Source organism: Phyllostomus hastatus, unplaced genomic scaffold, assembly GCF_019186645.2.
Source record: "Phyllostomus hastatus isolate PE091 unplaced genomic scaffold, TTU_PhHast_1.1 phas_scaffold_93, whole genome shotgun sequence".
Taxonomy (NCBI): domain Eukaryota; kingdom Metazoa; phylum Chordata; class Mammalia; order Chiroptera; family Phyllostomidae; genus Phyllostomus; species Phyllostomus hastatus.
The window spans coordinates 43,606,374-43,631,952 of record NW_025334042.1 but is presented as its reverse complement, the minus strand read 5'-3'; the positions used below and the strand labels follow the sequence as shown (position 1 = coordinate 43,631,952).

Genomic DNA, 25,579 nt, shown 5'->3' with positions numbered 1-25,579 from the left:
GTACTCTGAGAGAAATAGATGCTCAAAAGGATGTTGTAGATGGTTGATCTTTTCAATAATTTAGCTTTTCTGGTAAGTTTTAACATATTAATACGGACAATTGGCCAATAATACAATAACAGCAGTAGTTAGTAATGTTGATTTGTGCTAGAGTGGAAATTGTACTGACTCGAGTTCTATTGCTGGTCTAACCACAAACTAGCCACATAATTGTGGATAAATTCACTTGGTTAGACTTGTTTTCTCATGCCAAATGCCATTCTCAGAGTTCCTTTCTGTGCCAAAATTAAAAGTACCAATATTAAAGAAATATCCAATAGTTCTTTGAATTGGTTAAGTACTTCTGCTTTAGTGTTCCGTTCAGAGATTTGTTCTGGGTGTATGCCTCTGTCTGTATGAAACTTTCCAAGCAAAGGGAACTTCATGGAATGCAGGCAGGAAGAACCAATCACAAAATAAAATCATAGTTGGGTCCCATATGTCTCCCACTTCCTATCCTCGTTCTTGTCTGAATCTTTACTAAGCAGATTTGAATAAATGCCACGATCCATTCAAATACAGAGCAGGGCGCCTCCATGGAGCAGAAGTAGTAGTTAGCGATGAAATGCAATGTCTTCCTCTAAATGCCCTCAACACACACACACACACACACACACACACAATTGCACATGATCCAAGCTTTCATCTGTATCCTCTGCCATGTTCAGCATTTTCCGAGGGTAATGTGACTCTTGAAGAGATTCAGTTCTCTTCTGGGACCTAAGCCGAACACGGATCCTATTGTTTTACAACCAGAACATTGTTGCTACCACCATCAAGGGGTTTTCCTGGTTGAAGGATCTAGGTCCAAACCCTCATCAGCTGCAGCGGTGATTTTCAGATGCTGTGCACACAGACAAGGTTTGGCCTCGGACAAAGCTTCCACTGACCCATGGTGAGAGAGAACAATTCAAGGCAGACTACAATTGTTCAATGTAAATAAGTGATCAAACATTTTTCCCAGATTATTACATCCTTCAAAACTCTTGAATGTTAAAAATACTTCCTTCTTTTATGAAATGCAAATTCCTATAAAGGGAGTAAGTTTAGTTCTTTACCCTTTTCCCTTTGCTTACATCCCTAATTGTAATGCCTACGATATTTCCTCATCATTAAAAAAATAAAAACACCTGGCTGGCGTAGCTCAGTGGATTGAGCGCGGGCTGGGAACCAAAGTGTCCCAGGTTCGATTCCCAGCCAGGGTACATTCCTGGGTTGCAGGCCATAACCCCCAGCAACCGCACATTGATGTTTCTCTCTCTCTCTCTCCCTAAAAATAAATAAATAAAAAATCTTTAAAAAGTCAAAACTATCACTATTTAAAAAAATAAATAAATAAATAAAAACAAACACCAAAATAAAAGCAAAAACAAAAACAAAATCATTGGATCCTGAAACCTAAAAGTCTGGAAATCACTGGCTACTATAATAGCAAATATTTCCTCCATAGAATTATTTCAGAGCAGTTAATATTCAAGTTTTTGTTAATATGTTGAATGGTGTTCATGGTCTTCAGCTTCTCATGGGGCATTAAATAATTGTGTTACAGGCTAAAAAACTGACCTGTATTTCTAAGGAAGGCACTGAATTCAGAATTCTAGACTACGTTTTTTTTTGCAAATATTCCACATTGCTCTTTTAAAATTTTATTTTTCAGTTACAGTTGACATTCCATATTGTTTTATATCAGTTTCAGGCATACAACACAGTGGTTAGACAATTATATAACTTAGAAAACGACCTCCTGATAATTCAAGTACCCACCTTTGCTTTTTAGTGTAACCTGCCCTTTGGTGGTGGGTTTGAAACTCTAAGACAGGACGAAGTTGAGCCCAGGAAATGCCGACTGCTCTTGGATCGAATGGGCTGGGAATGCCTCTGGGCTAGAACATCAGTGACTCACATATGGGTGCACACAAATCCACTTTCCAGCAGGAGTTAATGAAACCCTCACCTGGGAGTGAGTCATAGCTCTGATATTCCTGAAGTCTGATCAGCGCTCTTGTTGCTTAGCAGCTGCAATCCTTTCAGAGAGGTACAGTACAAGGTCACTCAATAAAGTTTCATTATGCTTAGTGAAGGAAGCCTGTGTTACAGATACTGACGCAGGCAGAATCCTATTAATAGCAGCTGTTTTTCAGAATGAATAAAACAAAAACAAAAGGAAAATGGTTCACCTAAGACATTTAAAATAGTAACATTAGTTACTGGAATATATTCAGAAAAAGTTTAAAATTTGTATGAAATCATTTTTACAAGCTTCCTCTTTTGTTCAGGTGGACTTGTATAACTAAATAAAATTAGTATTTTTCTACTGAACTCCCGTAAATCATTAGGAGTCCCAGGAACTTTGTAAAGGGTATATAAGTAATACAAATATAAGAGGAGAGTAAATATTTACTTAGGTGGAGTAAGCAATAGATAATGATTGATTTTTTAAATCTAATACATTTTTAGATCCAAATACATCATCTTAAGATTAGATTCCGGCTATATTAAGAACATATTAAAAACAATTGTTGAAAAACAATTTACTTAAAAGCAAAAACAGAGAGGTGAAGATCTCTTAAAAACTGAGTATCATAAAGATGTGAATTTTCTTGAAGTAATTTATAGTTTTAATGCACTTTCAATCAAAATTATATCATGTTATGACATAGTTTTAAAAATTGACCTGCAGGAATAAACTGGTGAAGTAGCCAAGATCATCTGGTAAAAAAGTAAAGAAGGAAGACTTTCTCTACTGGGTATTAATGTGTTTTAAAGAACACACAATTATCAAGCGTGTGCTACTGGTGTGGGGACAAGAGAAGCAAATCTAGAACTGCATCCTGGAGCAGATGATCCAATACACCTCTATCTGCAGGTTCTATTGTGGCAGACACCAGCCAGCAGTATCCGTGGCCACTGTGGATAATTGAGATATGAGAAAAATACACATGGACTACTGAGTCCTGTGGAGGAATAGGGACAGCATGGTTTCCCTCCCAAGGGGAGGGTGCCTTGGAGTGGCCTGGCCACTCTCTCAAAGGAGAGCACCCCGCATCGCTGCCTGAGCAGGCTTTTATTAGATAGTTTTGGGTAAGAACACGGATACAGCTTATTAACCGTTGTCTAGCAGTGAGGCTCAAACAAGTAGATAAGTTCAAAGAGTTAGAAAGGGCTCACATTGAGTTGGGGTCTTATCACCTAAAAAACTACAGAACTTAGTAGTAGATGGGCTAGATTCATTTCCTGCCCGGGGCCTTCATAATCTAATTAAGAGCATCCTCAGCAAAGCAGTTTTCACAGGATTTTACATATCTTTTTATCGGGCCTAATCATCTTGGGAAGTCCGCTGTCCCCAGTCTCAGATTGCACCACCCCTTGTCATTGTTACAGGCTTGAGTTGGGGCGGTTCCCAACATTCTATACTCATGGATTCAACCAACTCAGGATCAAAAATACTTGGGAAAAAAAAGTTATGTGTTGCTAACGTGACTGTGTAGTTAGGCCTATGATGGTTGCCTCTATACTGAACGTGCACAGTTTTTTCCCTTGTCATTATTCCCTATACAATACAGTGTAACAACAATTTACACTGTATTAGTATTATAAGTAATCCAGAGATAAAGTATATGGGAGGATGTGTGTAGGTTATATGCAAATACTCCATTATTTTACAGAAGAGAACCAGCCCCTCATGGATGCCAAAGAGGACTGATTGTATAGAAGGCAGCATTGGAAGTAGTGGGGAAGGTGGGGACTATGTTGTAAATAATAGAAAAATTGGTCAACTATTTGGAAAAAATGTTAGGTCTTCACCTTGTACTTCTCACTAAAATATATTTCAGATAGACTAAAATGTTAAAATTAAATAAACAATAAAATCACTCTATCCCCTTAACTGTTGAATTTTCCTTCCTAGTACTTATCACTATTGACATACATTTATTTGTTTACTGACTCTTCTTTCTTTACCAAACAATCAGTAAAAAAAATCCCCAAACCTAGAGGCTTTCTCTTTCTGTCTATTGATTTATCCTTAGCACCTAGAATAATTTGACACATAGGATCATTTAACAAACATCTTGTTGAATGAATGAGTAAAGCAATGAAAGAAGGTAAAAGGGAAAAAAAACCCTTTCCTTTTAAACTGACCATATATAACAACAACAACCAAAAAAAAAAAACCCACCCCCAAACCCAGTCACCAAATAAAAACATCTAGGCATCATCACTGCCCACTTCAGCACTCTGAGTAGGGCCAGCTTGTCCCGGGACACTGTGCCTGGGAGTGAAATAATGCACATCTTTCCTCCTATTCTGGACTTCAAAATTGTTGCCCTTTAGGATACCAACTGTGTTTCTGAAGTACAGCAAACAAAAGCTCAAAGGCTTCATTTGGAGTAAAGTCTGAAGCTTAATTTAGAGTCCATGGATTTTTAGCATTACTTTGGAGACAACTAAAAATATTTCTAATAAATACTCTGTTTTGGACTATGAAAAATAGATGTGATAAACACTTCATATATCAACATTATTGCTATTTTCAAGATACATATATCAATTTTTGCTGCTTCTTTTGTACTTTTTAAATAGGCTTAAGACAGCCCTATCTGGTGTGACTCAGTGGATTGAGTGCTGGCCTGCGAACTGAGGGATCATGGGTTCAATTTCTGGTCAGGGCACGTGCCTGGGTTGTGGGTCAGGTCCCCTGTGGGCGTGTGACAGACAGGTGATCAAAATGTCTCTAACATATTGATGTTTCTCTCCCTCTCTTTCTCCCATCCTACCCCTCTCTCTAAAAATAAATGAATAAAATCTAAAAAAATTTAAATAAGCTTAAGACAGATTCATTGGAAATAAGAAGGGAAGGGACTCAATTTATTTATACATTTTCCCCAAATCAGTATTCACAAGTCTTATTTTACTGTTACACTCTCCTCAGCATAACATTTTATCTCACATCAAACTGACCATGTCCACTCTATTTTCTGTCTACCACTGGAATTTTGCTACATTTCTCAGTGGAAAAGCATCATTTCTAGCTATTTCCTTCTTGTGTCTGGTTTGGCCTGATTTCTTCATCTATGCATTAAAATCCATGCAACACACATCTAGCTTCTTAGGGAACATCTTTGCATGATTCAATAAAGCACTTCCAAGACATTTGAAAGGTGCTTAAAAATGCTGCAACAGAAAATGTCATTCTCTCGTTTGAGCCATAAGCTTCAACTGGATAGTAGGAGGAAAGAAAATTTGACCTACCGAGAGTGGGATCATATTCCCAGATGAACCGTTTGGTCAGAAATCTCACTACAAGAGCTGTGGAAAAAAAGAGCAACATTTCAAACAAATTTGTTAATTTTCTTATAGTTTTTATCCTTGTAAGGAAGGAGAAATAGCCCATTAAACTACATGTATTTTTTTTTCAAACTACATGTATTTTATATTTCCTTGGAATATGAACCCAGTACATTTATTTATGTTTATTCAGATACATTTTTCAATTTTATACGGTGTCTTAAAAAAACAGGTGTAACATTTTACAGGGTTTATTGTGCATTAATCAACAGCTTAGATTTGTTCCTTTAGTCACAGAGGTAAAAACAAATAAAAAACATCACAAAGTGGAAACTCTCAGATATAAACATTTTAGCCAAACAATGAATTCAGTCATGAATCATCCAATACAAGTATCTAAAATTTGAATATTAATAATGATTGATAAAGGTAAGTTTACAATGTGATATAATTTTTCCTGTAATGAAAAGACCACTAAATGGTTATTTATACTATAAAAAAATTTCCAGATTAAGGGTTGTATTAGTGACTCATTAAAGATCATCAAAAGTAATGCTGCTGAAATAGTTGAAGTCAGGCTCAAGATCTGGAACCATGTTAAGCACTTCACTTGCATGATCTCCTCAACCCTCACTTCCTCCCTAGGAGGAAGGATTGGTCCTGTTTTCAGATAAGAAAACAGAGGCTTTGAGAGGTTAACTAATTTACTTGAGGTCACCTAGCTAGTTAGTGGCTGAGTCGGGATTTTCATCCAAGTCTCTTCCCAAAGCCTGTAATTTATCCTTTGTGCTCAACTGAACCTAAGGCCTAGGCCATCTGGATAATATTTAACTAGAAGATGGGTCACAGAAAGAGAAGCGCTGATACGTGGACTCCATTGTCCTTGAAAGTGGATGGGAAACATGCTGGACATTTTAAGAAAATATTTGTATTGTAGCTGAAAACAGTGGTGACTTTACGACATTTTTTTTGGAAGGGAGTGTCATAAACACTTTAAAAATGCAATGAAAGCTTTAGGTCCTTTCTCAGGAGAAATGGGCACACACGCAGTTTGGCACACAATGTCAGCGGGCTCATGAGTCCCCTGAACACCCTGGGTGGTCTTCCTGGGATCCCCCTGACCCTGACTAAAGAATCAATGTCTGTCGTATTTTATACTTTAAAATATACTTATCATTTGGGTATTTTTATTTTTATGGAATGCCCTGGAGGTAGTAGTCTAAAGATACTCCTGAAAGAAATGAGACTAGTTACTTGAAAGTTACTGTCAGCCTTTACTTATTGCCTGTGTTCAAGTCACCAGAGGTCTGCATACCGACGACCACAGTGCCTTAGATGAAAGGTCCCAGAGCAGCTCACAGTCAGAACCTCGTAGGACAGACCCCAAGCATATAGTGGCTTGGCTGGAGACTAAAAGCAGCAATGTTGTTTCTAATTACAGAGAGTAAGGCTGGATTTGAGCCAAAATTTTTGCAGTGCCTGAAGTAGCAGGCCACTGACCCTACGATGCTTCCCACAGTGAGCCCTGTGGTTTTATCTTCAGTTTTCAGAGTCTATCACTGCTTGCTCTCTTGAGACTGAGTCTTCTTCTTCTTCTTCCTCTTCTTTTTTTTGTCTTAAGAAATAGCAAGGACTAGACAAATATTCTTCTGCTTTTATTTTTTAATTTTTCCCAACTGTTGAAGAAGTGTTTATGTTTTTTAAAGGATGGTTTGAATGTCAAATACAGATCTCATTTATAGTTTATTAGATACATTTAAGGGAGTAAAATAAACAGTCTTAGTTTAAAATGTCAGTATTTATGAGATATCAAAATTTTTACACTCCTTGTAAATTCACAAGGAAAAAATTAGATATAAAGTAAAAAATATGCAAGAGGTCATGCAGTTTTCCAAAATGTTTTTAGGAAACATGCGAGCAAAAAATAAAATAAAGACTGATTAACTAGTCCTATTACTAATCTTTTTTTCAGTTGAATTTACTGGGGTGACATTGGCTTCCAAAACCATCCAGGTTTCAAGTGCACAACTTAGTAAAACATCATCTGCACCCTGCATCATGCACCCATCTTCCTCTCCCTTCTCCTGCCCTTTGTCCACCTCCACTAACCCTCACCCCATCCCTCTGGCTAACCCCGCACTGCTGCCTGTGTCTATGTGTTATGTGTGTATGTTTTATGTAGCTCAGTGGCAGAGCACCTGCTTTGCGTGTAGGAAGCCCCGGATGCGTTCCCTGGCATCTCCACAACAATCCTTCTTCTGTTTTTAAATCAGCAGCGTCAGAAAGCATAACTACCCGCAGTATTCAAAGAGTTTCATCTTTTGTTAGAAAATGTAGTTTTAACTCTACAGGTTACAACCTAGAAAAGTGCATTTACCTGGCAACTACTAGAAATGCACTACTAAAATTAACAAAGTGTTTCATATAACTAATACTGGAAGTACTCCAGTTGCAAGACCATTAAAACTTTAATCATTTCTCAAGGGAATGTTTCTAAAATGTGTTAGACACTTCATTGCCTTTCACAACTAAAAATACTGAACGTAACTGAACCCTTTTAAAACGTCTGGATCTTGGTCAGGATCCTTGATTAGTGAGTGAGTGCCCTGTGCAGTTACGTGGCAGTACTTTTTGAAGCTGTAGAGCGGTTGAAGCAAAACAACTCTAGAGTGTTAGGGCTTTGAGTACTTTCAGTTTTTGAATAGACATGTCCTTAATACACACATAAACATAATTTTTGCCTCCCTCAAATATTATGGCTTTCTCTTTTTTTGCCACAGTCACTGAGACTATCTCTTAGACACTAATAGATGAATAACCTATCTATTCATCTACTTTGTTACTTTAATTATTCCAAAGACTGATAAGCCATATTGCGAAGCTTGTTAGAATTTTGTGTAATACTGGTGTAAATTAAATTAGTTCTGGGGTTTCATTTTAAGGAACCTGTTCTGTTGATATGAACTTGATTCTGCTATGCCTTTGAGAGTGGATATTTGTCACTGACAAGTGCTTCCTGCTGACTCCTTGGGTTTGGGCTCAGCTTAGACGGTCCCCTTCTGGTGGGGCAGTGTGGCTGGGCTTAACCAGCGAAAGCAATGTAAACATTTTTTATGTTCTTTGTAAAGAGATGCACATCATTATTTGATGGTTGCTTTAGCAATAGAATCATACATTTGTTGAAAAAACCCAGTCTCTTTCAAGTGCATTAAAAAACATAAAAACCACTTTGAAAAATTGACATGTCATATGTGTTTTCTTTGAAAATGTGTGTTCATCTCTCTCATAGATTATTCATGGAGAAGACAAACATGTTTTCTATTTTTAGTTTTCAATAATATTTTATTTTAATTATTACTCTAAGGATTGCAAATAGTTTTCCATCTGTAGATGTGATATCTTTTAAGGTTCTATTGTTACTTAAATGGTGACTGAGGTATGTGGGTGACATTTCACCATCTACTGATGTAATTATAAAACGTCACCAGTTTTATCTAGCCCCCAATTTTATTGTAGTTTTATTATGGCATACCATTTTCATATGTGATATTCGCTACCATTCCTCACCACCCCCCACCATTTCCACTCATATGACATTCTCACCTGTTAACAGTAACGCACTCGCTCCCTCAGTGGTGTCCCTACTTCAACTGCACCCCAGAAGCCCCTTCAACTCCTCTCCACACGGCAACCAATGACTGCTAAACTGAAACCATCACATGTCACATCTTTGTCCCAAATTCTCCCTGATCGTATCTCACTGAATAAATATTTACTGAGTACCTGCTCTGTTCTGTTCTAGGTGATTGAACTAACCCAGCAAGCAGTTCAGATTAAGATCCCTGACTTTACAGAGTTTATATTCTACTAGGAGGAGACATCCAAACAGAAATGGCAAGTTGTACAGTACAATAGATCAGAGGAGAAACGTGCTATGGGATTAAAGTATAGAGCAGGGTAAGGGGGATTCAGCACTGGGGGATGAAGATGTGAGTTGTTATATAAGACGGGGTGACCAGGGTAGTCCTCACTAAAAAGGTGATATAAAAAAGAGATGAAGGAAGCTATCTGGGGAAATAGTCTTCCAGGAAGAGGGAACAGCCAGTGCAAAGGCCTAAGGCAGGGATATGTGATTGATATGCTCAAGGAACAGCAAGCAGGCCAGCGTGGCTAAGGCAGAATGAGCGATAGCCACTGCCGTAGGAGATGAAGTCATTTTCTGCACCTTCCCAGTCAGGCATTCTTAAATACACTACTACTCCTACCACCATCATCACCACCACCACCACCACCACCAACAACAACAACAACAACAACAACGACAACTGGAATGCTTCTTGTTGTTATTTTACTTGATTTCATCTTTCAAGAGTATATTCCACGGGGAGCATGAAATTTGTTTTATTCATCACTGTGTTCTAGTGTCTAGAAGAGTGTCTGTCTGGAACACTGTAGACTAAAAAAATTCTTGCTAAATAGAAGAAAAAGATGTATAAATCCAAGTCACAGCTTACTTTCCTTAACCATTAAATGATAGCCAGGAGTTAAAAGAATCAGCAGAATAATTAACACAACAAAACTGAAAGCAGAACCATGTCATTATTCTACAACTTTTTCTAAAAGGTTATAAGAATATATAATTTGAAATGCTTGGGTGGTTTCATTATTCATATACAAATTGTGCTTCTATAGTTTATTAAAATAAGTACTGTAAACTTGATCTATCTTTCCTTGTAATACCCTGTCCTCTCCATTCCCACTATTCTGAGCAAAGCTTTCTTTAAAAATAAAATGATGGTATTGGTAATCTTTACTTCCCCTAAGAGTCTAATATAAGGTCTTGTTTCTCCAGAAGTTTTAAGGCTTAACATGTTAATTGGTTAGAGTGAAGTCTCTGCATTCTCAAATATCTGATTTTCTTTCCATTGCCTTGCAAATCCATACCTTTTCACCATGTAAGCCAAACATGTCTAAATGGTTAACCTAGAGAAGAACATTTTCCTCATTTTGCCTAATTTATAACCTACTTGGATAATTCCCCCTCATTTGTGGTTTATTTTTGGTATTACTGGCACTGAATTTCATTACTATCAATAAAAGCCGGTTTCTTTAAAAAATGAAAAATTCACTAAGTAGAATTTAATCCATTGAAATAATATTTCAAGTGACATCAATGTAATAATTCAATAAGATAATATTCCATTTATAAGTAAGATCTATAAAGCAAAATTTCTACCTTAAAGTAGTAATGCTATTTCTAAAGGTTAACAAGTCTGGGTTAATTCAAAATAGCTCCTGACATCATTATCAAAAAGAAGCAGACACTAGAAGTACCAACTTTAATAGTCAAAGTAATACTTTAAAATAAAAATTGATTGATATGACCTGTACAGTAAGTCTTTTAGAAAGACATGAACTTTTTAAGGTAAATAAAAACAAACATACATGCTATTCTTACACTCTAAAAAAATGTAAAAGATATACTCAAGAGAAATTCAAAATGACTTCCAAATGTTACTTTTTAAACTAGTGTTTTAAAAAACTTACTTTATTATTTTTCATTTAGACAATTAATGCATAACCTGATTAACAGTGTATGCATTTATTAGATTGGCCAAAAACTCCATGTGATTTTTTCCATAAAATAAAAAACATGTTTTTCATTTTCATCAATAACTTTATTGATTTGGATATTTTGAGTATGTCTGCAATCTCCCACGTGGTATAATGTTGACTGATCTCAATAATGTCTCAGTTTGATCACTATCAACTTTAACTGGTCTGCCAACCATAGAGCATCAACCAGTGAGAAATCTCCAGCACAAAATTTTGCAAGCCACTTTTGACACATTTGATCAGTCACAGCATTTTCTCCAGACACTGCACAAATATTTTTTTGTGTTTCAGTTTCATTTTTACCTTTCTTGAAATAATAAAGCATAATATGCATATTTTCTTCCATCTTCAATATTAAAATGGCTACACAAAAATTCACCAATTTTGGTAAGTTTTTTAAAATGTGCACTTATATGACATCCGTCACATTACAATCTAACAAAATTGTATTGAATAAAGTTAAAGACAACTTAGCACTACTAGAGCCATCTTATGGGAAAAAAAAACCCCAATTTTTTTGGCCAACTCAGCACATCCCTGTATGTCTTACAAATTAAGTCTTGTCCATTATATGTAATTGGTGCTCAAAAAATACTTGAGAAATGAATGGAGGAAAAAATTAAAATTTGTAAAATCATTTGATTCCCACATTACTATATGTAGTCAGGTTTATACTGTAGTGGGTTTTTATTATTTGAAAAAAAAATCTTTAAAGTAAAACTTCCATTGAATATATGTCACCACTTCTCAGGTTCATGGCTTAGTTCAGATGTCCACTGACAACCTGATTGGTCACCCACATTGCAAACCTGACTGAGAAGGGCAGGGCCCACCATGCCTCTTTTCTTAGGCCAGAGGGGAACCACTCTCTTTGACCTCATACTACTATCAGCCCTAAGTTTCACTCTAACACGTCAGTGGTCAAAAAGCTTCAGAGAGGTACAAATAAGCATCATACAAATACAGGGTGGGACAGAAGGAAGTTTACAGTCATTCATTTGGAAAATAATACAATAATGAACAAACAACAATATAAGAATAAACTCTCTGTACTCACAACTGTAAACCTGCATTTGTCCGAAACTGTATAAGGGAATTCTAGTTTAGATTTTTGGATATAGCTTATTTTTGATTAAATGAATTTTGTGGAACTAAATAACCATTTATTAATCATATTAGCTGTTGGGTTAAAGTATATATATGCTTAAAGTATTATTAGGTAGGTTTTAGTCATGTTCTAATAAGAATACTAATGGGACTTCTGGAATGCTAAATATCAAAAGGGAGTTTGTATTGAATACTAACTACAAGCTGATTTATTTCTCACAAACACTCTTAAAAGTAAGAATTAATTTTCCCATTTTATACATTAAAAGACTTGAACTTAAAAGTAAATACATTTGTCTATTTTACAGAGAACTGTTAAGTGACAAACTGAGAATGAACTCGGGGTTTGTTTGTTTGTTTGTTTGTTTAAAGATTTTATTTATTTATTTTTAGAGGAGGGGAAGGGAGGGAGAAAGAGAGGGAAAGAAACATCAAGGTGTGCTTGCTTCTCATGCACCCCCAACTGGGGACCTGGCCCACAACCCAGGCATGTGCCCTGACTAGGAATTGAACCAGCTACCCTTTGGTTCACAGGCCCATCACTCAGTCCACTGAGCCACATCAGCCAGGGCTTTTCTTTTACTTTAAAACTCGTGCTTTTTTTTTTTCAATACTTACCACTATATTTTAACATTCCTATGAATATGATTTGATTCTGGCTGGTTGAAATTATTTTCCATACAAACATTAACCTTATGGAGAGGCATGCTTCGAAAAGTACATTTTGTTCATGACTAGGTTTCTGCATCCTTAGTGGAGGGAATTTTCAGGATCAGAAACCATGGCAACACAGAAAGAGAGTATGAATTTCAAGGAGCAAGAAGGAAACTTTCATAAATAAGGTTTTTGTTTTTCTCTTGAAGAGGTCTTTAAATATGCAGCAAAGGAGGAAAATAAGAATATAATGATATAGACATAGAGTAGTATGGGATGAGCAACTGTTTCCTTACTCATTTCCTCAGTCACTAACAAGTTTATTCTGTCACCAACAAAAAATAGGCAATGAAGACAGCAAAGAAAATAAGGTACAGTTCCTATTCTTGAGGAGTTGAGAGTCTGCATCTTTTCATGTCCTGAGAAAAATATAAAAAGACACATGGGTAATTTAGAATATTATCCTATTTAAGTCTTGTAAACATGCCTAGCTAAAAAAGAAAAAAAGGAAGGAAGGAAGACCAGACTGAGGTGAATCTAACTGATTTTAGTGCCGCAGGTGGCAGTGGGAGGAGGAGGACAACCAGTATGTGTGTTCTGGAAGAGAACATGTAATAGACAAAACCCCAGTGATATGTATAAAGTGTCAATCCTATGCCACATATGAGCTTCACACACATTCATTTAGCCAATAATTATTTATTCAACATTGTGTTAGGCACCAGAAAAAAGTAAGGCAGTGAATACCCTATATAAGATATTAGATATGACTTCATATTAGAGCTTCACTGTGAGCTGAGTCTTGGGTGAGTAAAAACTTGCTAATTTAGGAAGAGCATTCCAAGCAAAGAGCATCGTGTTCCAAGGCCTAGATGTGGGAGAGCCTGGATCGGTTAGGAATCCCGTGTTATGCAGGGCAGGTTGAGTGATGCTGGGTAGAGCCAGATGGGGAGTAGATTGTGAAGGAGTTTATATGTCACACTGAGGAGCTGGGATTTTATTTTGAAGTGTATGGGGGCACAGGAGTTCTGGGTAGGGGATGGCTCACTTTGATCTGGTGACCTATAAAAATTGTTCACTGATTAGATGTAGAGAGTTAGGAAGACAGATTAGTCCAAATGGAATAAAGGTCTGGGGTAGAACATAATAGAAAATGAGTTCAAGTCAACTAAGGTTGGACTCACGCCTGTTGAAAATGAGACATTAATGAAAATATCTAGCTGGAGAAATACCATCCACCACCCACCCATCCATCCATCTGTCCTCTATCCTTCCATTCATACATTCAACATATATTTATTGAATGTCTATCATGTCTCAGGCACTGCTCGACACTGTCCCACATGTTGGGAACCACCCTGACTGGTATCAGAGGCTGAAACCCCCGCCTAGCTAAGGCTAAGGGAACGCCCTTGGAACTGTAAGCCAGCAAGGAGACAAAAGCTTATCTTCCTGGCAGGAATGCTGCTTCTGCTGCTTTATTTATGACTGAACCCCAAAAAGCTTGGTCGGTTAGCCAAAGACGGGTAAGATTCCCCACGGGGGGAACGACCTAAGCCAGGCACGATCACTTTGGGAGGCCCCCCAAAAGAAGGACTTGGGGGGCTGTAGCAAAAGGGGGTGATGGACCCTCACTCCTCGGCTCTGACATAGCCTGAGTTCTCAGTGTCTGGGAGAAAACTTCCTTGTCTCTCGGTTGCCTTAGTTCCCTTGCTCCACCTAAGCCTGAAACAATGACAGGGTGGTGCAGCTCGGTACTGAGAAGTGCGGATTCCCCAGGGTGATCAGGCCTAAGAAAGAATATGTAAATTACTGTGAAACCTTCTTTGTTTAGAATGCTCTCAGTTGAATGAGAAGGGTCTTAGGAGGAAGTTATTTTGTTCCTCAGTCTTACAGCTCTTTGACCCCCAACTCAATAGACCAGCAGAGTTCTTTGTTTTCTATAGTTCCTTACTTCCCCCTAATGAGTACTGTACTTTACCTGAATTATTATGCAAAATGAGCCTAATAAAAGCAGGTATGGACGGTAAATCAGCGCGCTCCTCACTAGAAGGGGTGGCCATTTCGTCCCTACTTCTCCACAGAAACTAGTCTGTCTCTGTGCATGTGATGTTTTTTCTCGCGTGTTTATCGTCGAGCCATCCACAGCGTTCCGTGGTCACTGCTGGCCGGTGACCCACGCGCAACACCCACAGGCAGCTGACATCACAGCCTGAAGCTGCAGGAAGTGACGATTGTTGGAGTGACACCTTCCAGTAAAATGTGGTAAATGCATTGGGCATGTATAAGATATCCTATGTGGATACTTTAAAGTAAGAGGAGCAGATTTAGCACAAGATTTTATTTTCAGTCTCATTTCATGGTGATCTCCATTGCTTCCTATGTCCTCCCCACCTTAACTTCTCCACATTTCTAGCTGAACTAAAACAAATTGCCAGTTCAGCCAGGAGACAAAATTTTGTTCCTATAGCTGTAAGTTTCTGAAGTAGCCCCATCCCCACCCTCTACCTTGCCAGCTCCCTTGCTCTATTTCTGTACCAGTCAAAATAAATTGGTATAACAACCTTAAGCCCCATAAAACACAGACATTAAGCAATTTAATGAAAATTTAAAATTAATATAATATAAAAGTGGATGCTTTACAATGCCAGAAGTTAAAATGAGAAGCAAATCAGTTCCAGATGGGGGTCTAGGGATTGCTTTTAAATGACTGTGTTTGCTTAAGCCAGAAAATTTTGACTTATCCTGCATCTGACAGAAATATCACCCTGAGAAAGAGTTACAGAATAAATTGTCATTGTTCTGCGCAAAGAATTTCTTGAACATAAATGGTATAATCTCTGATAATTATTAGGAAAGTACACTTGTCTCCCAAAACTTAGCCTGGTAGTCTAGCTTCAGGGCATTTCAAACCCTGAAACTGACTTTTTTGCTACGGAATGGGAAGTAAAGGTTAATGTGTGTATATATATATATTTGTTTCCTTTTTATTTTTCGTTCTTTTTAGGTAAGAAGCGTAATCTGACAGAGACGACTGTTGAAATGACCAGTGAGAATGGGAAAAGCGGCAGGACCATGGCTGTAGTCTGCAGTGTGTTTGAGAGGAAGCAGAGCAATGGGGATGCCTATAAAGGATGCAAAACTAAGAAACACCTGCATTTTAAAATTAAAAAATTAGCTTGTATGATTAAATAAAAATAAATTATTTGTGGGTGTGAACTGAAAATAGAAACAACAGGAATTAAATTTGGAATATGGTAATCAACTGATTTGGTTTTGTCTTTTCACTTGTATCTTCAAGTTTAATAAATCAAAACCTATGGGTTCTGTGCCCAAGAATTCAAACCAGTTTTATATAAGTTGAAAATTGTTATTCACTTTATTATGAGTGATGATTAAGAGGTAAATTACTAAATTTCTGAAATGAGAGTTTAAATTTAGTGATTTAAATTGTAAATAATATTTTATACCAAGTCATCATACTTAAATAAAATTATTTGTACTCTATTAAGTATTTTCTAAATTTTTAAGAGATTTGGTTGTAAAATTTGGATTTTTAATTTTTACTTTTTCTGGAAGAGGTAACATATATTAATGTCTAAATTTTTTAATACTTATATTAACAGAGCACATAAAAATTGGTAATGTAATATTTGGAGTTTGTTGAGGCATAAAAGTGATGCAAGGGGCTAAGTATCCCAGAGAAGCAGAGAAATATCTCCCATAATCCCACTGGATGCCTTCTTTGATAAAGAACCGAGGATCGTACACGTTACACTGCTTATACATTCTGTCTGCTCCAGACTCACTTTGCTTCCTGCCTGCACAGGCCCAGATAGAATTGCAGGCTATGCCTGTGACTGCAGCCTGGGGGTGTGTGGGGTTACTGCTAACCATAGGGTGTCTCCATTGGCAGCCCCATCACACTGCTCCTGCTACCTCCATAACCTCTTAGAAGAAAAACACGGAGTCTTCAAAAGTTGTAGTGTGTATGGAGAGCTTGAGCCTGGCAAAATGAGTGTGAGAGGAATTGGGAGAGGTGGGGCTGAAAAGTATCCACATTATGAAGAGCTTAAAAACTAAGCTAAGAAATGTATAATTATGCTTAAAATGATGAGAAATCATTCAAGTATTTCTATATCAGTATGATAAACACAAAGATGACATGATCATCTTTTTTTTAATAAAGGTCACTGCTGTTTCAGGGCCAAGATGAACTTGTGGGATGCAGTTGAGGCTGGAGACAGGAGCAGCTATTAAGGGGCTATTCCAAAACTGCACTAGGAAAACAAACTAACAAAGTAATACAAAAATGACTCCTCCTTCATGCCTATCCATTAATAAAGTGTCAAATCATAATTAGAGTTCCACTGTATGTGGTTGATTCAGTCTGACTTCTTTCCCTTAGCAACATACATTTAAGGTTCTTCCACATCACGTCCTGACTTGAGAGCGTATTTCCATTTATTTCTGAATATTCCAATGTATGGATAGACAACAGTTTATCCAGTTACCAGATGAAGAACATCTTGATTGCTCCCCATTTTTGGCAATTATGTTTTGGCCATAAACATTTGCATGAAGGTATTTACACAGACATAAGTTATCAGACTGTTTGGGTAAATATTTAGAAGCATAATCGCTGGGTTATGGTAAGATCATGTTTAGCTCTATATGAAACTGCCAAACTGTTTCCCAAAGAGGCTCTAGCAGTTTGCATTCCCACGTGAGACAAGTGAGCCTCACTTGCTTCACATCCTTCTAGCATTCCACATCGTCAGTTTTGTTGTGATCTGTGGTGGGGAGCATTTTTACCATTCTAAGAGGTGTGCATTATTATCTCATTTCCTTGCAATTCTCTAATGAAAAATGATATTGGGAATATTTTCTTATGGTTGTGTGCTATGCATCCATCTGTCTTCTTTGGTGAGGTGTCTGTTCAGATCTTTTGCCCATTACTTAGAAATAGACTATTTTTAGAGCAGTTCTAAAATGAACTATGTCTATCTCTTCATTGTTTAGTTCTGTTTTTGGAGCTTTGATTTGTTCTTATGTCAAGGCCATAGTTTTTGCTCTGGCCCAGCTGTTAAGATATAAGGGGTGGAGCCTTAGGTATTCGCCAGGGTGGGGCAACCCACATCACTGATCAGTTGTGGTGCTATATGTGGGGGAGGGGTCCAAGGGAGAACAATGCCGTTTGCTCAGCTCTCAATGGCTTTCAGTCACTTCCTCCACTACACAAGCAAATCAGGCCCTTCTGGTGCTGATTCCTGGGTGGGTGCATTTGTGTATGTTCTAGGACCCCGTGGGTCTCTCCAAGGAACTCTCCTGTGAGTCTGGGAGTTTCTCCTGCTGCCATAACCCCCACAAGTTTTTACCACCAGAGGTTTTGAGGGTTTATTTCCCCGCACTGGAACCCTGGGTTGTATGGCCTGTCTCGTTCCCCATTTGTTCTTCCCTGCTATCCGCATGGGAACATGGGGCTGCCAGGTCAGCCAGGTGCCCCCTTGCTGTGCACCCTCTCTGCTCTGGACGCCCATCCTTACCCCTCTTACCAGTCTGAATGAATGTTTCTTCTTCATCTCCTTGGTTGTCAAACTTCCACACAGTTCAGTTTTCTGGCAGTTCTGGTTATTTTTTTGTTTTTAAATTTGTTGCTACCAACAAATGATTGTTTGAGGAGGCAAAGTGTATATACCTATGCCTCCATCTTGTCTGGAAGCTCCTATCTACTTGTTCAGTTGGAGATCAGTTCATAGTTCCGTCAGCTTCTGTCCAGGTAAACTAATGTTGGCAATGGTTTTCTGTATTTGCCTGTCTCTCTCAAGATTTGAGGATACGGTGGCTTGTCCAGCAACTTTAAATTTTTAATGGTCCAAGACAAGCAATGGTTTTGTTTGCTCAACATTTTTCTTTTTGTAAGTAGGTTCCAGAGCTCCTTTACCATGTTGTTATCACTGCCTCTTCAATATTCTATCCCCTTTCTCTCATCTCTGCCATGCACTATATATATTCTAGGATTTTTTAAATGTGTAATAACACTAAGATGAATTTCACTGGGCTTCACCATAGGGCTTGAAACAGAATTCAATGACAAGTATTTAACATCTCCCAATTAGTTTTAATTTATTTCTAACTTTTTCAGGTTACTCACATTCACCTAACTTGACAGATTTTATAAGAATATGTAGTATACATACATGTTTGTACATATATACTATGTATATATAATCACAAACTCTTGATTATGCTGTATTAATAAATAATGGTATGTTAATTTTTCATATAGTTATCAATTTATGTTATCTTTTAGCCTCAATAATCCCAGAGACACTGCTTCGTTCAAATTAGAAGGTTGCACTTCAGATTATTTTTGTTAATCTTCTTTTCTTTTCACTTCAAGTGACACAAGCATATTCTCCTGCTAGCAATTTATTTAAGAGTAAATTGTCAGACAAAACCAAAATCTAACAGCTAGACATTTATGGACACAGGGCAATGAATGGAGTATTTTATAATAAGATTTCACTTTATACTTCATTTGTTTTCTTCCTTTTGTTCTGAAATGGATTTTAAAAGCTCACCAAATCATTGTCATGTTTATTTGTTTACTGTGTACCTGATTCTTATATGAATGTATGTTGATAAGGGTCACGTGGTGTGATTTGAATATCAATTATAGGTTATTGGTGATAATTTATCAATTAGTCTCTTTTTCTGTTTTGCTTTTTCTAGCATTTCTCTGGGGAAGAACAACAATTTAGGTCACAAGGGGAGAGATGAAAGAAAGAGTGGTGGAGGAGAAGTAAAAGTGTAATGCCAGTCTGTGATTAAACGACCTTAAAGAGTCACTGGCATATGTTTATACACACACTCTGAAACCATACTGTCATCTGTTATGCTCTACTTTTGAAGTAATTGGCACAGATCTCAATGTATATGTTGACAAACTTACACACAAACTTACACAACTTAACCGGCTCTCTTCTAGCTGTTTCAAACTCATTCATTCTTCACAGTGTGGGATATAAAAGCAACCTGCACCATAGAAGGTAGTACATTTGAATACACAAATAGAGTGACCTCAAAGAACCCTGATTTTAAATCCAAGGGATTTGGCTCTTCGTTGGTACATGCTCTTCTGGGGAGGCAGGAGGATGGATGGACTATTAAGGTGTTAGGTCATGTAGGTCATGTTGGTGGCTATTACTAAATGCCATGTATATACATATATATGTATATGTGTGTGTCTATATATACATACACACAGTATATATGATGTATATATGTGTACATCATATGTATATATACTTGTGTTTGTGTGCATATCCATATGTACATACACATACACACACACAATGATATGATGCCAGGCTTGTACTAGGTTGGCCAAAATGTCCACTTAGTTTTTCTCTGTAAAATAAAGAACCCATTTTCCATTTTCACCCATAACTTTATTGACTTATTGATTTGGATATTTTGAGTATGTCAGCTATCTCCCACATGGTATAACATCAATTGTTCTCATGTAAGTCTCAATTTGATCAGTATCAACTTCAACTTTTCTACCCACTGTGGAGCATTGTCCAGTGAGAAATCTCTAGCGTGAAACTTTGCAAACCACTTTTGACATGTCTGATCAGTCAAAGCACCTCCTCCATACTCTGCACAGATCTTTTTGTGTGTGTTTCAGTTGCATTTTTTCCTTTTTGAAATAATAAAGCATAATATGCCAAAAATGTTGCAGATTTTTCTCCAATATTAAAATGGTTACACAAAAATTCACCAATTTTGATAAGTTCTTACACAATCTAACAAAATTGTTTTGAATGATGTTAAAGACAGCTAAGCACTACTACAGCCATCTTACAGAAAAAAAAATGTACACCATTTCATTTTGGGTCAATTTTGTTAGGTTTTGGCCAGTGTAATACTTAAATGCACTAAAAATGAATTCAACAGTAATTAATGATTTCTTCCATAGAACAAGCAGAGAAAAAAATAAATCAAAGACATATTTTCTTTCTATGAGTTTGAGAGTTTGAGACAAATGCTCATAGGTTTAACTCATTTCACTGACTCTTGCAAGTCTTTATCAATCACTATTATGTGTATGACCTTGAGTGAGCTGGTTGCTGAGTAACTGTGCCAGCTCTGAGGACTTGTTGTCATCAATTCATTTATTCAATATTTACTGAGAAACGACAATGTACCAGACTCCTTTAGGACCTAGAGAGGTAACCAAACAGACCAAAGTTTCTTCCCTGATGCTTTATAGTCTTTGAAAAGACAGATATTAAATCCAAAAACAAGTAAATAGTGTGCTACGTGGTAATAGTGCTATGGAGAAAAGTAAAGCAGAGAAAAGACAGAGGGGTGGAGGGGTGGAATGGTGTACATTTTAAGAATAATGATGAAGGAATGCTTCACTGATAAGATGTCATCTTGGCAGAAACCCAAAGTGGCCCATCTAATATCTGGGGGAGAGCAAATGCAAAGGCCGCGAGGCAGAAATACACTCTGTACGTTTAAGTAGAAGGAGGTAGCTATTGTGTCTGCAGTAGAGATAACGAAGGAAACAGTGGGAGAAGTGAAGTGAAGGGTGGGGAGGAGGTCATGCAGAGCCCTGCAGATGAGTGTAAGGATGCTGACTGGAGGCAGAGAAACGCGACACCATCGTGAGGAAAGAAGTGATGTAATCTGATTGCTGTGTGGATGACAGACTATCGGGGTTACGGCAAGGGAAGCAGTGGGGAGATCAAGGAGGATGTTACTCTGATAACTGAGATCATGAATTATCAGGGCAGCCTGGACCGGGAAGTGGCAGTGGAGGCGGTAGGAAGTAGATTTGCTTCTGGATGGGCTGCGGAGTGTGAGAGGAAAAGAACAACCTGGGAGGGTAAAGTGCCATTTCCCGGGATGAGGAGAGACTGAGGGTTCAGAGCATTTTAGAGGGAAGGTCAGGAGTCAATTTTGAACAAGATAAGTTTCTGCTACGTTTCAGACAAGCCATGGAGATGTTAAGAGACAGTAGGACGCAAGAGCCTAGAGTTGAGGGCAGAGATCCAGGCTAGAGATGTACATTTGCAAATATGTCAGTATAAAGATGGTATTTAAAAACACAAGACTGGATGCGGTCACCTGGAGTTATCATTTTGTTTGATGACACTACTGTAAATCACACAAATTTAGTGAGATGCATATTCGGTGACTATTAAGTAGTATACCAAATATAGTTCAGATGGGCAATGCTACAGAACCAAGACTAGAACAAAATGAGAGTGAGGGACAATGTGGTAGAGCATTTACTTAAGTGTTTTTTTTCAGGCAGGAAATTTCTTGGATTTTTTCTCCCGTTTTTTTCCCCCTTTAAACTAGGCCTTGACCTCCACTCCCCCAAGGGAAGGTAGGTCAGAGCACAAACACAAAGAGAAACCAGATATTTATTCATGGATTTTAGCATTCCAGAGGCCAAGAGCTTGGCTTTAAAATTAGATTATAGCCAGAACCCCCTTCTCACCCAGCCCTTAAACATCCCTACCCTCAGATGCCTCAGATAAATACTTTTTCTGGCCTAGGAAGAGAGATGTGGGGGTTAGAGAAGAAAAGGGCATAGGAATCAATCCCTAAGCAGGTTTAGGGCATTTAGAACAAGGCGGGTGTTGGGGGCATCTCCTCCACAGCCTGTCTTGGCCCTGAGAGCCCTCCTGAAATACCTCAGGCTAAGGAGGGACAGGCCCAGGCAGATAAATCACCTACAGGCTAGAGAGCTACTGTCCAAAGAGAGCCCAAGGCACATCCAAATGCTTGCTCTACTGCTCACAAAGTGCCAGAGGTGTGCCATTAAGAGGCAGTGGGTCTGGGCACATCCTGAGGTCTGACAGGGTTTCTCGACAGCAGACGTGCTCATGTTCATCAGTGGATGGCTGCACAGCGGAAAAGCCACCTGCATACTGATGCTGGCAGACACCCGGAGGGACAAATGACGAAGAGCTTCCAGTGCTTGACGTAAGCCCTCATTTGTTACATGTCACTACATGGAGCAACGAGGGAAAAGCAGAACCCTACAGTGGCTGGACGGACCATCTGTTCACTACAAAACCCCTGAAATTACAAACCAAACTGACATAAAAATTGATTATTTTAAGTTTCACGTCAGAACACAAAATAAGACTTCACATTAGAAGGGGGTTGTGGTAGAAAAATTTACCAACCACATGAGACCACATTTGCATAGAAAGTGTGTTCACAGGATCTTTGGGAGAAACCGTGGTGCAGGGAAACACAGCACACTGCACTGGGCATGGTAAGGACTGAATTCGACTCCTAGTTCTGTCACCTTCCCCGGAATCTCAAGCAAGGCAACAGGGCTCCCTGAGCTCAAGTGCCCTTACTAGAAAAGGAGGCCACGCAAATGCAGTTCACTGACTGCTATGATTATCAAATGCCATAATCTAGGGAAAAGAGTTGTATAAACTTGAATGGTTCCATAATAAAAGGTAAAGAAAATGATACCAGGTGCTGCAAAGTACCAGGTTCCTTGTATTGCGGTAAGTTCCTGTCTATTTTATATTATATTTTTATATTTAATATACAGGGTGGGGCAAATGTAGGTTTACAATTGTGTGGAAAATAATATAATAATTAATAAATAATAATATAAATGTAAACTGTTTAATGTACTCACAACTGTAACCTACTTTGGCCCTACCCTGTATAACATATGGTTATTATATTATAATATGTGGATATTATATTATATTATATTCTTAGCTTTCTTGAGATAGCCTTATTATACTGCTATTGCTTTGGTATAAATTTTAACAACGTCCCTTTCATTCTCGAAAGTATTTTGGTTTGGATGATGAATTACATGGCCACCCTATATATACTTCTCATACAACCCCCTTGCAAGGTAAAGTGGGTACTTCTATTTTTATCATAGGTGAGGTTTCTAAAGCCTAAGTGGCTTTAGTAGTTTACCTATGTTCTCACAGCTATTCATGCTGCTTTACTGAAAATCAAATCTAGGTCCATCAGCTTTGAAAGGTCTGTTCTATGTACTGCCCTGCGGTATAAGGTATAATATTACTTTTTGGATTTGCAGCAGTGTGGTATTGCGTGCGTGTGAACTGGGGCACATTCCCTGAAGCACAGAGCGTGGGGCCCATGTAGACTGACAGCCGCAAGTCAACAGCAGAGCCAAGGCTTATCCTTGAATTCCTGAGCAGGCGGCCTCCCGAATCCTGTTTACCTTCAGAGACTTGGCCTTCGCCTGGGCTTGGAAAGCAGTACAAAAGCATGCAGATTAGCTTTAAGCAAATCAACTAAAAAATATTACATGAACGACCTGGCTCTTCAGTTTTATTTTTGTTTGGGTTTTATTCAAATATTCTTGAGACAAAAATCTACATCTCCCTCAAATCTTCTTTTTTCTTGGCATTTTAAAGCTTTTAATTGTGTCCAGCTTATAAATCTAGTTCAGAGAACTCTAAAAAAAAAAAAAAAAGAGGTTCTGTTTGCTTCAGTTAAGCTTGGAGTAAAGGCTTATGCCAGATCTCATTTTAACAGAATGAATTCACTATCCCCCGGTAAACATTGGATGAAAGTTATAATTATACTGGTGACCAGAAAGACTCTCTGGCTTTGGTTTATAAAATTATATGATTTTAAGTTAATATTACAAGTCAAAATGATTGAAATCTGGTCCTGAAAATGAACATTATTCTTATTGTAAAATTTTCTTCAAGCAAAAATGCATTTTGCAACATTGCTGAGCTAAAGCTGGGTCTTTACAAGTCAAATGAGATGGGTAATCGAGGGACTGGTCTTCAGTTAATTTGGGCTGAGATCCTCTAACAGAGATGGAGGGAAAGAAGAATCATCATATAACTGTAATTATGCAGATGTGTTCACTATGGGAATAGCCAGGACATAGATCATTATCTCCTGATACTCATAAAGATGAGAAAACTGCAACTTGGTTTTAGAATATACATACATGAAGTCCCTGTGTTGAAATTATGCCCGTTGACCCACAGGCTGCTATCAGAATGCGATGAACACGCAACACCAAACAAAACCCCACCCCAGAGTGGCTGACAAAAGACAACATTTGAATCCATTGGAAAGTAGACTGTGAGAAATGTAGGTATTTAGATGCTGAACAAGAAAAGAGAGACACCGAATTGTTTTCTACTTGGGAAAATATATGTTTATAAAATTGGGGCCAATCCTTCTACAATTGATTTACAACAAAAATGTGTTTCAGGGATCGAACAGCACGTCTGTCAGTTTCAATGAAGAATAGTAATGACACACATCAAACATAATATGTAAAGTAATCCCGATTCCCTGAGAGGCACCGCGAGCGGCGTCCGGGTCTGGGCTCTGGCTCACAGAGACAGTGGTCTCGTAGGTCCGGGAAACACCGCAAAAGTCGAAAGCAGACTTACAGCCCAGGGAGTGAGTGCGATACATTCTTAGATAATGTGAACTGGGGGGGGGGGGGGGAAACCGGAAGGAGATGTTTTCCAGATGACAAGGTTATAGGTACATTCAAAGCAAATTATAGGTGAATTGTGGGTAATAAAGCTAAAGGACACCCAGAAATCCAGGCAGACTGGCTGCTATGGGGGTTCTGTGCACTTCTGAATGGACCCCTGAAAATGCTAACTGGAATAAAACAAGAAGGGGTAAATAAAGAATGCAAACCTGAAAAAAATGGCCTACAAAACAACAAATGGAGGAGAATGCTAGTAATGATCTGCTCCAGTGAGTCTCCTGTTTCTGAAAGGGTGTGGAGCCGAGTGCTGCAAGAATTAAAAATAAAGACACTGGAAACCTACTTCTGTCCATGTCAGCCCAGAAACTTTGT

The 25,579-nt window shown here is 38.1% G+C and overlaps 1 protein-coding gene across 2 annotated transcripts in view; it reads right to left on the bottom strand.

Moving 5' to 3' along the window:
• The window catches only part of RERG (RAS like estrogen regulated growth inhibitor), a 103,344-nt gene that overhangs the window by 7,880 nt on the left and 69,885 nt on the right, over positions 1 to 25,579 (bottom strand). For both annotated transcript variants that reach the window (XM_045828955.1, XM_045828956.1), the window contains exon 3: positions 5,290 to 5,346. In XM_045828955.1, the coding sequence (XP_045684911.1) occupies positions 5,290 to 5,346 (57 nt within the window). The remainder of the gene's footprint in view (positions 1 to 5,289; positions 5,347 to 25,579) is intronic.